This window comes from Aethalodelphis obliquidens, unplaced genomic scaffold (assembly GCF_003676395.1).
Source record: "Aethalodelphis obliquidens isolate GAN/ISIS:26980383/991018 unplaced genomic scaffold, ASM367639v1 scaffold9, whole genome shotgun sequence".
NCBI lineage: Eukaryota > Metazoa > Chordata > Mammalia > Artiodactyla > Delphinidae > Aethalodelphis > Aethalodelphis obliquidens.
The window spans coordinates 21558247-21573197 of NW_020837953.1; the positions used below are offsets into that span (position 1 = coordinate 21558247).

At 40.9% G+C, this 14951-nt stretch overlaps 2 protein-coding genes across 2 annotated transcripts; both read left to right on the forward strand.

Annotated features, from left to right (window-relative positions):
• Window positions 1-2201: 2201 nt before the first annotated feature.
• Window positions 2202-4709, forward strand: GJA9 (gap junction protein alpha 9). The gene has a single exon (XM_027109023.1). It carries the CDS (start codon window positions 2365-2367, stop codon window positions 3907-3909), a length of 1545 nt encoding a protein of 514 aa, XP_026964824.1. The 5' UTR covers window positions 2202-2364; the 3' UTR covers window positions 3910-4709.
• Window positions 4710-5139: 430 nt separating this feature from the next.
• Window positions 5140-12288, forward strand: MYCBP (MYC binding protein). The gene is made up of 5 exons (XM_027109026.1): window positions 5140-5265; window positions 5460-5532; window positions 9367-9415; window positions 9660-9789; window positions 11057-12288. Exons 1-5 carry the CDS (start codon window positions 5182-5184, stop codon window positions 11099-11101), a joined length of 381 nt encoding a protein of 126 aa, XP_026964827.1. The 5' UTR covers window positions 5140-5181; the 3' UTR covers window positions 11102-12288.
• Window positions 12289-14951: the final 2663 nt, after the last annotated feature.

Genomic DNA, 14951 nt, shown 5'->3' on the forward strand with positions numbered 1-14951 from the left:
CTATTTTAGAAGCAGGAATGAAGACAGGGAGATGGATTTTAGCTGATGCCTGACTCACTCACTGCACTGAACCAAACTGAATCTGCTCTACATCTGCAAAGGGACACATTCAGAGATTAAGCTGAAGATGGCTGTGGTATAACTTTTAAGCATGATCTGCTTCAGATTTACCTAAACTGAGAAAGGTCTGTGTTAATCTCTCTGTCTTAGCTAATTAAGAGTCATTTGAACTTTTTTTGTTTTCTTTTGAACTCTATAGTACTGTATCTGTGTATATTAGTATTTGTGTCATTTGCTATGAAAGCTTTAGGACCTAAGATTTGAAGCTAAATAATAGTACTTCTTCTTTCAGGAAATACCATGCACTTGTCCTTTAAGGAAAAAAAAAAACTTTAATTTCCTTTGGTGATTTTAACAGTAAAGTGCTCATGGTAAAAGAAAAAATTAAAATATATATAATTACAAAAAAATTAAGTCAGTTGTAATCACACTACCCAGAGATAATCATAGTTAATATTTTGATGAATATCCTAGGCTTTATTGGACGCATCTCTACATATAAATAAATTTACAATAATGGGGCCATATTATTCTATATTTTATAATGTGAATGTTACTGAAACGATATATCAATGTCTTTTTATGTTAGTATATATTTATTACTTCTATTGGTTGCATAGTACCACACTGTGGATGTACTATTATTTATATGAACAATACAGTCTTTCTTGTATTGATAATTATTTTGGATATTTTCAAGTTATGATTATTATAAACAACAAGAATAATATCTTTGCTTACACTTTAAAATGCTTTGGATTGTTGGGTCAAAGAGTATAGTACTATTAACATAATAAAGTCAAATAGAAATTTTCTCTATCTCAGGAATACAACTCAATTTTAGAAGGTTTGATGCTTCTGCAAGTCTTCTGAACTATATAAAGCTTTCAAAACGGAACTAAAGACTCTAGAACCTGTTATTTAAAAAGTCAAAGCTTTCACTATTTGACATACCTAATGTAAATAATTAAACTTGTAAGAGAAAACAGATGATTTCTTAATATCTCTTTCATGAAAATTTCAAGTGTGCTTAGAGAGGAAAAATAACAGTTTAGTAAAACATTTAAGAGCTGACTTTAGAGCCACAGTGATTGATTTTGAATACCAGTTCTAGCTGTGTAATCTTGGGTAATTTAAGGTGTGCCTCAGTTTCCTGATCTGTAAAATGGGGGAACAACATACCTACTTCATAGGATTTTTGTGATGCACATATCTTGTAGCTATAATATCCCAGTATGTTGTTTGATTGTGTATCATTTCCCTTTCTATAAGGGATATAGGACATACATTTATATGTTAAATGAAAGTGAATGAAAACATTCACTCGTTTTTTCTTTCCTTTGGGATATACTTTCTCTTAGATATCCTAGGGTATCAACTCTAATATGGAACCTACTGGCTCATAATCCAAGCATCTATATTATAACTCGCCCCACTGCTCCCTCCACAAAGCAAGCTACATGTCTTAAAAAGGTCAAATACTGTTATAATGAAAATTTCTATAATACTACCACCATACCAATGATCCATTTATTTCAAGCAATATCTAATAACATCCTGGTAGTACAAAATAGTTGAGAATTTTTGGAAAATTTTCACAGCAAATTTAGTAATAATTCCATAAATATTCATAAATATATTACTGAAATGATTTCTGAAAATGCTCAAAAACTGCCAGAAAGAAACTAGAATTTAGACATTTAAATGTGGATTAAAAAACTAATCTACATTCTTATAGTGAGAGCCAGATTTGTTTCTTTTGGTTTCTTTAAATGCTGTATCTTACTGGATTATGAAATGAAACATGCCTTTTCCTTTGTGCATAAATGAGATTTTAAAATCATTGACTTTGGTTATAGTTTTTATATAAAATAATCTTAATAGGTTTGTAATATCAAGTCAGTAGTTTTAGGAACCTCTCCAAAAGTTCTCAGTTAAAAAAAATAAAACAACAAACTTCAGCTGAGTAAGAAGACTCTCTTCTTACAGGAATTCCTATAATTCTATTCTTCATAGGAGGGAATATATACACCCCTCCTCCAGGTATCTTTTTTTTCCCCATTGCATTGTAAGGTCTAAACATAAATTATTTTATATTCCTGACATCTTAAACATATTCTTGGTAACAGATTATTACAACTTTCTAGGGAAAAAAGTAGAGCAACCAGCATGCTGAAAGAGTGATGCTTTGTTCATATTTTGGCCATAGGTTTGCCTTAAGAAATAGCACAGCCCTCAGAATGGAAGAATTTATCTGCCTCCTATTTGATGGGGTTCAGAGCTAAGATGGCTGACTAAATAAACATGGGGGACTGGAATTTCCTTGGAGGCATTCTGGAGGAAGTTCACATCCACTCCACCATGATTGGAAAGATGTGGCTCACCGTCCTGTTCATATTTCGAATGCTTGTTCTGGGTGTAGCTGCTGAAGATGTCTGGAATGATGAGCAGTCTGGCTTCATCTGTAATACAGAACAACCCGGCTGCAGAAATGTATGCTATGATCAGGCCTTTCCTATCTCCCTCATTAGATACTGGGTTTTGCAGGTGATATTTGTGTCTTCACCATCCCTGGTCTACATGGGCCATGCTTTGTACCAACTGAGAGTTCTGGAGAAGGAGAGGCAGATGAAGAAAGCTCAACTGAGGGGTGAACTGGAGGAGGTAGAGCTTGAAATGCCTGGGGATCGGAAGAGATTGGAGCAAGAACTGCGTCAGCTTGAGCAAAGGAAACTAAATAAAGCTCCACTCAGAGGAACCTTGCTTTGCACTTATGTGATACACATTTTCACTCGCTCTGTGGTTGAAGTTGGGTTCATGATTGGACAGTATCTTTTATATGGATTTCACTTAGAGCCTCTATTTAAATGCTATGGCCACCCGTGTCCAAATATAATTGATTGTTTTGTCTCAAGACCCACAGAAAAGACGATATTCCTATTATTTATGCAATCCATAGCTACTGTTTCACTTTTCTTAAATGTTCTAGAAATATTCCATCTAGGTTTTAAAAAGATTAAAAGAGGGCTTTGGGGACAATATAAATTGAAGGATGAACATAATGAATTTTGTACCAACAAGTCAAAACAAAACCTTGCCAGATATCAAAACACATCTGCAAATTCACTGAAACGATTCTCTTCTGCACCTGATTACAGTCTGTTAGTGGAAAAGCAAACACACACAGCAGCGTACCCTGGTTTAAATCCACCTGCATTTCAGACAGATCCAGATAATCACAGTGGAAATGATGACAAAGGCATTTTGGATGAACAGGAAACGCTACTTTCTGAGATGTGTATGCTTAGTACTACCTGTGGTCATCTTCAAAACATCAACTCAAGTAATAAAGGAGACACTCATAAAATATCTGGAAAAGAAGTTAATGGTAACCAGTTGAGGGGAAAAAGAGAAATTGATGGCAAAGACAGCAAAAGGAACCACTACTGTAAAGGTCACTGTTCTCTTCCAGGTGATGCTATAGATCTGAACAACCACACGGGGCAGTCACCCCAAACAGCTTTCTCTCTGCCAGCTAACTACACCTGGAAACCGAAATGGCTTCGTGCTACTTGGGGTCCCTCTGCAGAAAATGAAAAGCAGGCATCACCTCCTAAAGGTAACCTCAAGGGCCAGCTCAGAGAGAGCACAATCAGAACGCTTCCTCCTTCACAGGGAGACTTCCATCCACTTGACATTCCAGACACTCCTGATTCTTTGGGAGGGTTGTCCTTTGAATCCGAGTTGGTCAAAACCTGCAGTAACCCTACTGCTTGTCCTCCAAATCATTTAGTGTCGCTGACAAACAGCCTCATTGGTAGGCGGGCTCCCACAGACCTTCAGATCTGAACAGCTGTTGGCTTTTAGACATTCTGTGTATTACATTATCAAAGAAGTAGCTTAATGATGGTTGAGCACAGAAAAAACAGATAGGGCAGCTCTACAGACCAGCTGTTTAGACAGACAACTGCAAACCCATTTAAAAAAGGGAAAATGGCTCTAATTCTGAATTGGGAAGGACTAGTTTCAAGTTCAAAGACATAGAGTTACCAAATCAGGACTACTTTTCTATAGGCTCCCTTCAGAATAGCACTAATTTTGGGAAAATCACATGTCAGAATCGAAGCTAAATGGAACAAGGTTTTTCCTTGAAGGGAGCACAGCCTTCAGAGATTGTTCTTAATCTATGTAATTCCCTCTTTTGGTTATTCATCTTTTACTTCTGGACACTGATTATACTTTGTTTGCCCCTGGGACTTAACGCAGTTTCTTTATAGACTGCAACCTGATCTGTCTTGAATATAATCATAATGTTGCTATCTAGGTAAATAAAATCCTAAAAAGACTGGTCGCTTTCTTTCACCAGTTTATAGATAGCATCGTGATTCAGTGCCAGGATCGGAGTCTTGGCTCTACTACTCACTGGTTATCTATACTTGACAGTTTACTAACAGTACCTACCTTACAGGGACGGTGTGAGAATTAAAATAAGAAACATATGTGTTTAATGCACTGCCAGGCACACAGTAAGCGCTCAAAAGTGCTAGCTATTATTAGCACATTACTGCTCACCCTCCGGAGGCCCACATCAAGTTGGCCACAAAACAAGGAGACTCCAAATATAAGAGCTGGAGCCCAAACAGACGATTCTAAGCGGTCCTCTAGCCATTGGAAATCCAAGGGTTGCCCTCGTTAGTGCACCCTTTTTCAAGATGGGGGTCGACAAGCCAGCACACACACGCTGCCAGAGCTCCGGAGGTCCTAGCTGAGACAGGTCCGCCCACTCCCGGTGTCAGGAGACCCCAGTCTCTAGAATGAGTTCTAGTGCTCCAGGCTCAGTAGGCCCCGCCCCCTGGAGCCCCGCCCACCTTTGGCCCCACCTGGACACTTGTCCGGAGTTACCAAAACCCAGCCTCCTACTAAGTAACCGAAACTCTGCGAGAACCGGAAGAGGAAGGAGGAGTGCTGCTTTGCTAGACAGAGGGGCGGGCGTACGCAGCCTCCTTGGGCTCAGCTCACTATGGGGCATTCAGAGCGTCCTGGTCGCCATGAAAACGGGCCACACCCCGGCGGTCCCGAACCGTGGTTCGCAAGTGCGCAGGCGCGCGCGCCCTTCCGCGCATGAGCAGTGCTGCTCCGAGCCCTCCCGCCACGGTCTCCGGCGCCAGCTACGCCGCTGCCGCTGTCACTATGGCCCATTACAAAGTGAGGGGGGCGCGGCGTGGCTGGGGGCGTGCGGGCGGTAGCCAGCCGCTGGTCGGCTTGGGTGGGAGTGGGGGCGCGCGCGCAGGTCTGGGGGGCTTGAGGTGGCGAGGCGGAGGCGGCGTTGCCGGACTCCCAGCGCCTTCTTCCTGCTCCGGCCCCCGGGCTTCGGCCACTGACCCGCCGTGTCTCCTCAGGCCGCCGACTCGAAGCGCGAGCAGTTCCGGAGGTACTTGGAGAAGTCGGGGGTGCTGGACACGCTGACCAAGGGTGAGCATGGGCCAGGAGAGGGTTTCTCGTGACCTCGTCGTGCTCCTCGGCGCAGCGCCCCAGACGGGCCGTGGCGTGGGGCAGGAGGGGAACAGGTGGAACTCGTCCCGGGTTCAGCGAGGTGGGCCTCGGGGTTCAGCGGGGACCGGCTCACGCCTGGCTGCCGGCCGCCGCCGGGGTTGGGTAGCCTCGCACTCGCTACCGCTCTCGCCGCAGGGAGTGAAACTCTTGCAGCTGTTGTGAAGTCCCTCCAACTTCCGTTGCTTTGCCTTGAGCAGCCGCAGTGAGCATGTTTGCTAAAGACCTTGAGAGCCCAACTCCCCCCTCCTGACACTTTTTTCGGAGCCCTCAAAATCCTGTACAGAAACACTTTCCTTTGAACAAAGGGCAAGTGGGGGAAATGACCAGGTTTGAAAGCGGGCTACAAAGTAGCTAAGTGAACCTAATCTCCGAAGTAGCGGTTTGGCTGTGGCTTTTCAACGGAACCCAGTTTCGTAGTCTATATCAATTGCTACTTTGTGCAGATTTCATAATTAAAGTAGAATCACAGTTTAAAGAGCTTGAGGGCACATCAAAACGGTTATATTGTTTTCACTTTTAAAAATGGAAGCTGTTACACTGTATCTCTTACTCTCGGGTTCAAGATCTAAGTAGATGAATAAGGTGCTTGAAACTGGAGGGTTCCAAGAGGTAGTGTGGGTACTGCTTATTTCATTAGCTAAGCCGTAAGGCGAATGCCTGTTATGTATCATTCAACTCACTGGCTGGAACTTTCTAGGGTGCAGAACAGAGGAGTTGGCAGGGGTGATGATCTGGGTCCCTACGAGAAGTACAGTAAATATCTGGGAAATAATTTGGTAACTGCTCTTTGGCCAGAAGCAAAAGTTAGGAGAAAATTCTCGGAGAATAACAACTCTGGGTCTTAGCAGAATGCAGGGCTTTTAATTCCCAAGCATGGGCTGGTAATTTTGAGTTGCTACCTTAGGTTCAGGTACCAGTTTCCTATCTCTTTGCAAAAAAGTTTCAGTAAACATTTAAGGGACTACATGAAAGCACTTGTGCTGTCATCTGGGGAGGTATCACAGACTCTTGGAATTTCATCGACCTCCCCCACCCCTCAAAAAATTCCACAAGCGCACTTCTTTCATTTAACCATTTTATTCAGGTGTCTGTTCTGGGCACCGGGGATAAAACAATGGGGGAAAAAAAAAGTCCCTGCTCTAAATGAACTTATATCCTAGTTGGGGGAGACAGATAAACCATAGTGTCAACCAGCGGTAAGTGTTATGAAAAAAACATAGCAAAGTAAGGGCATAAGGAGGATGGGTGTGCCATTTTATATAGGGTGGTGAGGCAAGGCCTCTCTTAAGACATTTGAGCAGAGACATGAGTGAAGTGTGATGTTGAGTTTCAGGAGGTATAAGGAGGCCAGAGTGGCTGGATGGAGTGAATGAAACATACACTGGTAAGGACAGAGAAGTGATGATAGTGGGAGGTAAATGAAGATATTCAGCCTTGTGGCCATACATGGATTTTCCTTCATGAGAGACTGGAAACCACGAGAGGCTTCTTTTCCCTTACTGACATCTACTGGTATTCCCGCTCAACTTTCCTAGATTTCCAGTCTCCTAAGTAACATCAGACAACAGAGTATCTACTGATATGATCTATTTAAAGTTTGATTTTGTGTACTTTACACAGATTTAACTTATAATTTTTATCCAGCTTATTTCCACGTTAAAACGCTAACATTAAAACGCGATAGGGGGCTTCCCTGGTGGCGCAGTGGTTGAGAGTCTGCCTGCAGATGCAGGGGACACGGGTTCGTGCCCCGGTCCAGGAGGATCCCACATGCCGCGGAGCGGCTGGGCCCGTGAACCATGGCTGCTGAGCCTGCGCGTCTGGAGCCTGTGCACCGCAACGGGAGAGGCCACAACAGTGAGAGGCCCGCGTACTGCAAAAAAACAAAACAAAACAAAAAAACAAACGCTATAGGGATGGCTAAAGATAAAGATAAGTCATTTGGAAGAAGAGGCATTTTAGTTATTTTGAGCACTGTATCAACCTCTAAAAATCCTGGCTGCTAAGGCAAAAAGGGAAACACTGGGTATAGAGTTCTTGTCTGTTTAAAAGGAAGTATATTTCATCTATAGAAAAGCACAGGAAACTTGACATTTACATTATGTTCTGTAATTATCAACCTTGTAACTACCACTGACAGAAACTTAGAAGCTAAAAGAAAGGGTAGGGGAAGAAAGGGTAGGAGTATTCATGTCTTATAAAGTTAGAATTTGGTAGAGATCAGTGGAAATTAATGGAAGAAGAAACAGAGGCTTGAGTACATAGTTTCAAGAAAAAGGTAATAAGTAGAGGAATTAAAGTGTACTGTAACACTGAAAGAAGAGGGAAGGAGAGGAGAGGGTAGTGATGATGTAAATATGCCAATTTCTCAAAAAACAGTGCTGTAAGTACGTTTAGAAGAGTATCAGAACTTAACGTAAGTTGTTAGTATTAGTTGCCCATTTGATTTTTTTAATACTGTCTATATTTGAAGGGTTATTACAACTCTAAAAAAATAAAAGGGGAGCATGTAAGTTGGTTTATGAGGTGTTCTTAAACTGGGGTCTAGATATGCACATTTTTTTGTGTGTAGATAGAGTTTTTTGTCTTTGATCAGATTTTTCAAAGAGTTCCGTGCACAAAAAAATTAACCACTGGTTTAGAGAGATTTTTACTTGAGTAGTATATCCTAGAAGGAATGTGTTCAATAATAAGATGGAAAAGATAGTGCTGACGTGAACTATTGGATATGAAACCACTAAAGTATATATTTTAATACTGATTTGAGCATGTTGATTACTGGTAAAGTTTTTGGTTGGTAGTTGTTTAGCATGTTGTGTGTGAAACTTCATTCTTGAAGAACATTTTGAATTCAGACCTTCTTCCTTCCAACAGTTAACCATAGCCCTGTTGATTCTCTACAGAGTTTTTCTCAAACATATCTACCTTGTTTTCATCCCTCTATCACTCTAGTGCAGGTCACTCTCTCCCTTTTTTTTTTTTGGCTGCGCCACGAGGCACGCGGGATCTTAGTTCCCCGACCAGAGATTGAACCCGTGCCCCCTGCAGTGGAAGCCCGGAGTCCTAACCACTGGACTGCCAGGGAATTCCCAGGTCACTCTCTTTAAACTGGATTACCGTATCAGCCTCTTAATTGCTCTTCCTGCCTTTAAATCCTTGTCCCACTTGTCTGTCTTCCACACAGGAGTCAAGAGTGATCCTGTCACTCCCCTGCTTATAACTGTTTAATTATATGCCATTTTGTTCTTAGGACCAAGGCCTGACTGAACTTGCAGGATCCTCTAGTCTCCTCCCTAACCACCTTTCCAGCTTCCTTTCCTGCCCCCCTTTTCACAACTCCATCTAGACACACTTGAATTTTCAGTTCCTCAATATGTTGTTCTTTTGCCCCTGGCCTTCCCTTTTTATCTGAAACCACTGCCTAGGTCTCAGGTCTTATTTCTCTTTCTTGGGGACGCCTTCCCTGGTGCCCTGGGCTGAGTTAGGTGTTCTTCCAATACGCTCCTATAACCCATTACCCTATATTGCTGCTTGATAGTCTTTTTTTGGCTAGTTCCTTGTTTATCTTTTGCACTAGACTATAAATTCATTGAGAGCAGCGAGCTTGTCTGTCTTCTTCACCATGGTATGGACAGTCCTAGCAATGTGCGTGGTGTATAATAGATACTCAGTATTTACGGGGGTATGGAATATAATTTCAGCCATTTTAATTTAAGACTTTAATTGTTGTTTTTTCTGCTTTTTGATTTGCAGTTTTGGTAGCCTTATATGAAGAACCAGAGAAACCTAATAGTGCTTTGGAGTATCCTTTTCATTTTTCAAGTCAGAAAAAGGCCTTTATTTTTTTGAACTCCTATATTTTCACATAGATAATAACCTTTAAAATACTTTTGATTACTGAAAAAATTACTTTCTTTGAGTATTTGGATTTTGATCTCTGGGTAAATATTTGTGGTAGGGTGGGGTAACTCTCATCAGAGAATTATTTCAAAAGGCTATTTCATTAGTTTCATTGAGCTCAAGTAAATTCTTAACTTTTATATTAGTTTTTTAAAGCATCACTTAGGAGCTGCCACCCCAGAAAATCCAGAAATAGAGCTGCTTCGCCTAGAATTGGCAGAAATGAAAGAGAAATATGAAGCTATTGTAGAAGAAAATAAAAAACTGAAAACAAAGGTAAAATTTTTGAAAGAATTCATATTAAAAATAATGTCACCTTTAATGATTATATGACCAAAACCTCACTAAAATGGACAGTAGGGGAGGGAGGCAGGTGAATATCAATCTCAGTTAACTGCAAGGCCAAGCTGATGCCCTGTCTAGAAAACCACGAGCAAACTGTAAACAGGATGAGCAAAGTGTGGTCAGGAAGAGGTTCTTGGGAACCTTCATCCACAAAAAGATGAAAATATTGGTTAATGATTAGTGGTTTATAAGTAAATGGAGATTTCTTAGTCTTAGGCAGTTGACTTAATAGGTCGATACAGGGCCACTGCTTTGCTAATGGAACCCCTTAGATTGTGCAGTGCACAATCTGCATAGTCACGTGGTGGCCCTGTAATGTGTTAACTCTGTAAACTTGTTTGCACTTAACCTCGGTCCATTTGCTTGCCCTTAATTTTGTCTGTTGCTGAAGTTTTTTCTTTGTTTAGGCTTCCGTGAGAATTTTCATAAAGCTCAAACTAGTCAACTCTTAAGTCTTTGAGGTTTTACCACATCTGAATCACATAATGCATTTCACGTGACTCTAGGCATTTCTCATGATGTGTTTTATCTTCTCAGCCTTGTGAGATAAGTCACACAGGTGCACAGACCATTTTGTAGGTGAGGAAACTAAAGCACAGTGAAGTCTAATTAGCTTCTCAAATCTGACAGCTAACTGGAACAACTCAAATCTTAGCACAGTGTTGCAGCAGACCCCAGCTCGGCATAACAGAAAATTCAGTGTCTGAAATTATCCAAGATCCCACAGTGCATAGATGCCACACAACTTTTGGCACCTTTTAAGTCAAAAGCGTTAGCTGTTCCTCATTGACTGGCTAGATTAATGTATGTCACATAATTCTTTTTCTCTGCTTTTTAGGAGAAAGTTCAGTAAACTTATGGTGGAGAGAAAGAATATGGTGGCTTATACCTTACTAGAAGCCACAACATCTTTGGGACGATATATATTATTGCATATCAAGTATTTGTGTGGTGCAGTCATGAATGGGAATTAAGTTTTAGTTTCCCAGTAATTTTAAAGGTTTATTTAAAAAGAACTTTCACTAGGTTTGATTATATTAAATATTAAGATCACTGAGTGGTTTAAAAAGGATAGGATTTTAATATAAACTTACTGATTCAGTAATTAAATTGAATAGTTAACTCGTTTTGTTACTATTAAGTTTTTTACCCAATTTAGAATCAAATTCACCTAAACTCCTCTGTCTTTGCCCCATAGCTTGCTCAGTATGAACCACCTCAGGAGGAGAAGCGTGCTGAATAGGATTCTTCTCAGTTGAAAAGACACTGAAAAATGGTTTTGTATGACTTGAATAGTTTGTATAGTATATAATCTTTTCTGAACAGATGCTATAGTACTCTTTTAATATGTTAAATTCACCTATCACACTTTAACTGTTATAAACACATATACTTAGAATCACCAATAAAAACTCAATATAACTTTCTTTGGGTCTTAAAAGCAGGAGAATCAAAAGGGAATCCTGAAAAAACATCTAAACACAGCCATCTAATTCATTACCTTAAAAGACATTCTGTTTATTAGTCTGACTAGGAATGATGGTACTGGTTGTATTTTAGCCAAGGAAGTTTAGCATGGAGCTATTCCTTGGTTTAGTTCAGGATATGAACACAGGTACAGTCATTCTTTAAAATGAAGATGACACTGTTGTTTATATTCTCTGTAGGCAGCTGGAGAGATCTGTGTGACATAAGATACTGTTGCATGGGGTCTCATGAATCTTCTGCTCTTGTTTATATAATGTGGAACAAATGACTCTTCTTTGCCACCACTTTGCCTTAGATAACTGTGTGTGTGCCAGTGTGAACTCTGACACCACATTTCCTTCTATGCAATCATGCCCTATCTGATAATGTTGCCTTGCTTTACTGTGTGCTTCCGTGGGTCCCAGTTGCACATTGGCCTTTCTGTGTTGTTTTTCAACTTGCTATAATAGCAGTTATCCTGATTGTAATTTATATAACTTTAAAGAGAATCACACTGTTCCCCTGCCTTACTTGTTGCTTAGCTGAACACAGAACAGAGGCAATATAAAATTCTGGGTTCACGCACAAGCTGGGACAAGAAGGGGAATGAGCCATATATCGTGGAAAATTATAGTTTGCGGGTATAATTATATAGTGCTTTTTTCCCTCAAAGTATTTTTCTAGCCTTGAATTCATTTTATCTTCATTATCCCTGTGAAGTAGGTAGGCAAGTATGAGGGGAGGTGGGGTGCTGAATTTTTAGGCCAAAGACTGATATAAATACAAATTATTTACTAATTGTAGAACCTTGGGCACATCAGTTAATTGCTCTGAGATTCACTTTCCTCATCTGTTAAATGGGAGTAATATCTGTGCTGCCTACCTCACAGGGTTGTTGTGAGGGTCAAATGGAATGTATGTGAAAGATTTGTAAATGGTAAAGCACTATATTCTTGTTTGTTAGTCCTTTTTCCTTTCTTGGAACACCTACAGTCAGATGTTTTGTGTTACTGATCCCTTATTTTCCTTATTGACTGACTAGCATTATTAAGAAGTAGTCCTGGGCTTCCCTGGTGGTGCAGTGGTTGAGAGTCCGCCTGCTAATGCAGGGGACACTGGTTCGTGCCCCGGTCTGGGAGGATCCCACATGCCGCGGAGCGGCTGGGCCCATGAGCCATGGCTGCTGAGCCTGCGCGTCCGGAGCCTGTGCTCCGCAACAGGAGAGGCCGCAACAGTGAGAGGCCCACGTACCGCAAAAAAAAAAAAAAAAAAAAAAGTAGTAGTCCTATTTCATGTATTCTGTCCCTATTGTTAGAGAAATGTCTTTATTTTTTGGTGAAAACACACATAGAAAACAAAATCCAATGAAAGCTGGTTTAACTAGCAAAAGCCTCAGCACCTTCTGGAAACTGTGACCAAGCCAATCATAAGGGCATTTTAATCAGTCATGTTGGCAGGAATGTGGCAATTGTCTGTGCCTCTTCTAGTCACAAGTTTGTTTTTGGAGGGGAGTCAGATACAGTTGGAAGAACATTTACTTGAATTGGTTTATGTTTTACGGGTTCGAGTGCCTCTTACATGGACAGCAGTGGGCTGAGTGCTAGGTGTTATAAAGGTGAATGACTTGAAGTTAGCTTTAAGCCACGTATATAACCAACTACAATGTGGGACAGGATGTGCTAAGAACCATAAATAATAATAAAACATGGCCCCATGGGAGTTTTGGAAGAGAGGGAGACTTGGCTTCCTTAAGCAATTGGTATGACAGTCCCTTTGTGGACAGGCAAGTAGAAATTTTTTCTGGCAGCCAACCCTCATTTGCTTTTTTCCCAATGGGACTGGTTTTAATATTTATGTAAGTCAAATGACTGTCTCTTGTACCATCCTTTTGAACAGAATGGCAACCTGTGGGTTGGATAATCAGACCTTTTGGGGGAACTGACCTGCTTAAACTGCTGTATCAGTCAGTGCTATGAATTCAGGGTCAGCCTGGACTCTGGAGGTCCTCTTCAACATTTCTAGCAAGGATCTGAATGAAGACAGTATACAAGAAGATGCTCAATGGAGTAAAAAAGGATCCAATCTATTTAGTTCCTGTTTGTTTCAGCTGCCTTATCTATAAAATGTAGATTTCGTTATCTTGCCTACCTCACAAGGTATTGTAAGGATCAAATTAAACATAATGGATGTAAAAGTACCTTGCAAATTGTAAAGGACTACATATGGGTCAGATGGTAGTAATGCTAATTCTCTAAGCGCCACAAAGTTGGAAGGGCTGGTTGGTAGACTATATTGAAATGAGCTTGAAAATGATCAACAACTTGAAGTACCTAAACTTCACTGCCTAAGCCAAAAAGTTGAAATATCAAGTCTTATATTTAGGTTAAAAAATGTAGCTATAGGGGCTTCCCTGGTGGCGCAGTGGTTGAGAGTCCACCTGACGATGCAGGGGACGTGGGTTCGTGCCCCGTTCCGGGAGGGTCCCACGTGCCGCGGAGCGGCTGGGCCCGTGAGCCATGGCCGCTGGGCCTGCGCGTCCGGAGCCTGTGCTCCGCAACGGGAGAGGCCACGACGGTGAGAGGTCCGCGTACCGCAAAAAAAAAAAAAAAAAAAAAAAAAAAAAATGTAGCTATACAAGTTTAGTCACTAGGATTGCTGACAAAGTACTAGTTCCAGTGACTATCAATGTGAACCACTTATACTCCATGTATATTTTAAAAAAAAATCCATTCTGGAAAGCATTAATAGAAATATTGTCCAGGTGCTAAACAGTCACCCTGAAGGCTGTATTGGTCAGTATTGCATTGTAGGTGTCAGACATTTGATGGATGTTGACAAGCTCAGTTGCATATAAAGGAGAGTGCATTTGAAACTATAAGGCTGTGCTGTCCAATACGGTAGCCACTAGCCACATCTGGCAATTAAAATTAAACAAAATTAAAAATTCAGTTCCTCAGTCACACTAGCAACAATTGAGCAGTGTAGATGTAGAACATTTCTGTCATCACAGGAAGTGCTATTGGACATTACTGTAGAAGGAATGGCTGAAGGCACTGAGTATGTTTAATGTGGAACAGAGAAGACAGTGGGTAATGAAGACTGTAATCTAATATGTGAGGTGCTGTCGTGAAAAAGATGATGACCACTGCTTATAGACTCTGGTATATAAGCTCCAGGGAGTGTGATTTTTGGCCTGAATAAGAGACTTTTAAACAAAGTTTTACCACAGTGGAATTGGATGCCTATTGAGATAGTGAGCTCTCTTCCCTGGCATCTATTGAAGTGTATGCTGCATGTCTATCAGTCAGAGACACTGTAGAGTGGATTCTCTTTAGGTGAGAGGTTGTACTAGATGACCTCTAAGTATGTGTCCTACCTTTAACTTCGACGTTCAGACAGAACCAAGTCCCAGATTTGCATACATGCTTTCCCTTCACAATCAAGAAGTTAGTTTCCTTGGAAGATCAGTACCACCCCCCATGCCCCCTTCAGGAAGAGGATCCTCTTTTGTCAAATTTCCAATTCTAAAGCCTGACTGAAGAGTAAAAATTCCTCTAGCTTTCCCAAACATTGGTGATAAGCATTTGCTTTGGTTTGCTTTCTTTATTCATTCCTTTGGTTTCTGA

Coding starts and splice junctions, on each gene's coding strand:
- MYCBP (XM_027109026.1), top strand. CDS start 5,182: ATGAGCAGTGCTGCTCCGAGCCCTCCCGCCACGGTCTCCGGCGCCAGC. Junction 5,266..5,459: donor TCACTATGGCCCATTACAAA/GTGAGGGGGGCG, acceptor GTGTCTCCTCAG/GCCGCCGACTCGAAGCGCGA. Junction 9,790..11,056: donor ATAAAAAACTGAAAACAAAG/GTAAAATTTTTG, acceptor TTTGCCCCATAG/CTTGCTCAGTATGAACCACC.
- GJA9 (XM_027109023.1), top strand. CDS start 2,365: ATGGGGGACTGGAATTTCCTTGGAGGCATTCTGGAGGAAGTTCACATC.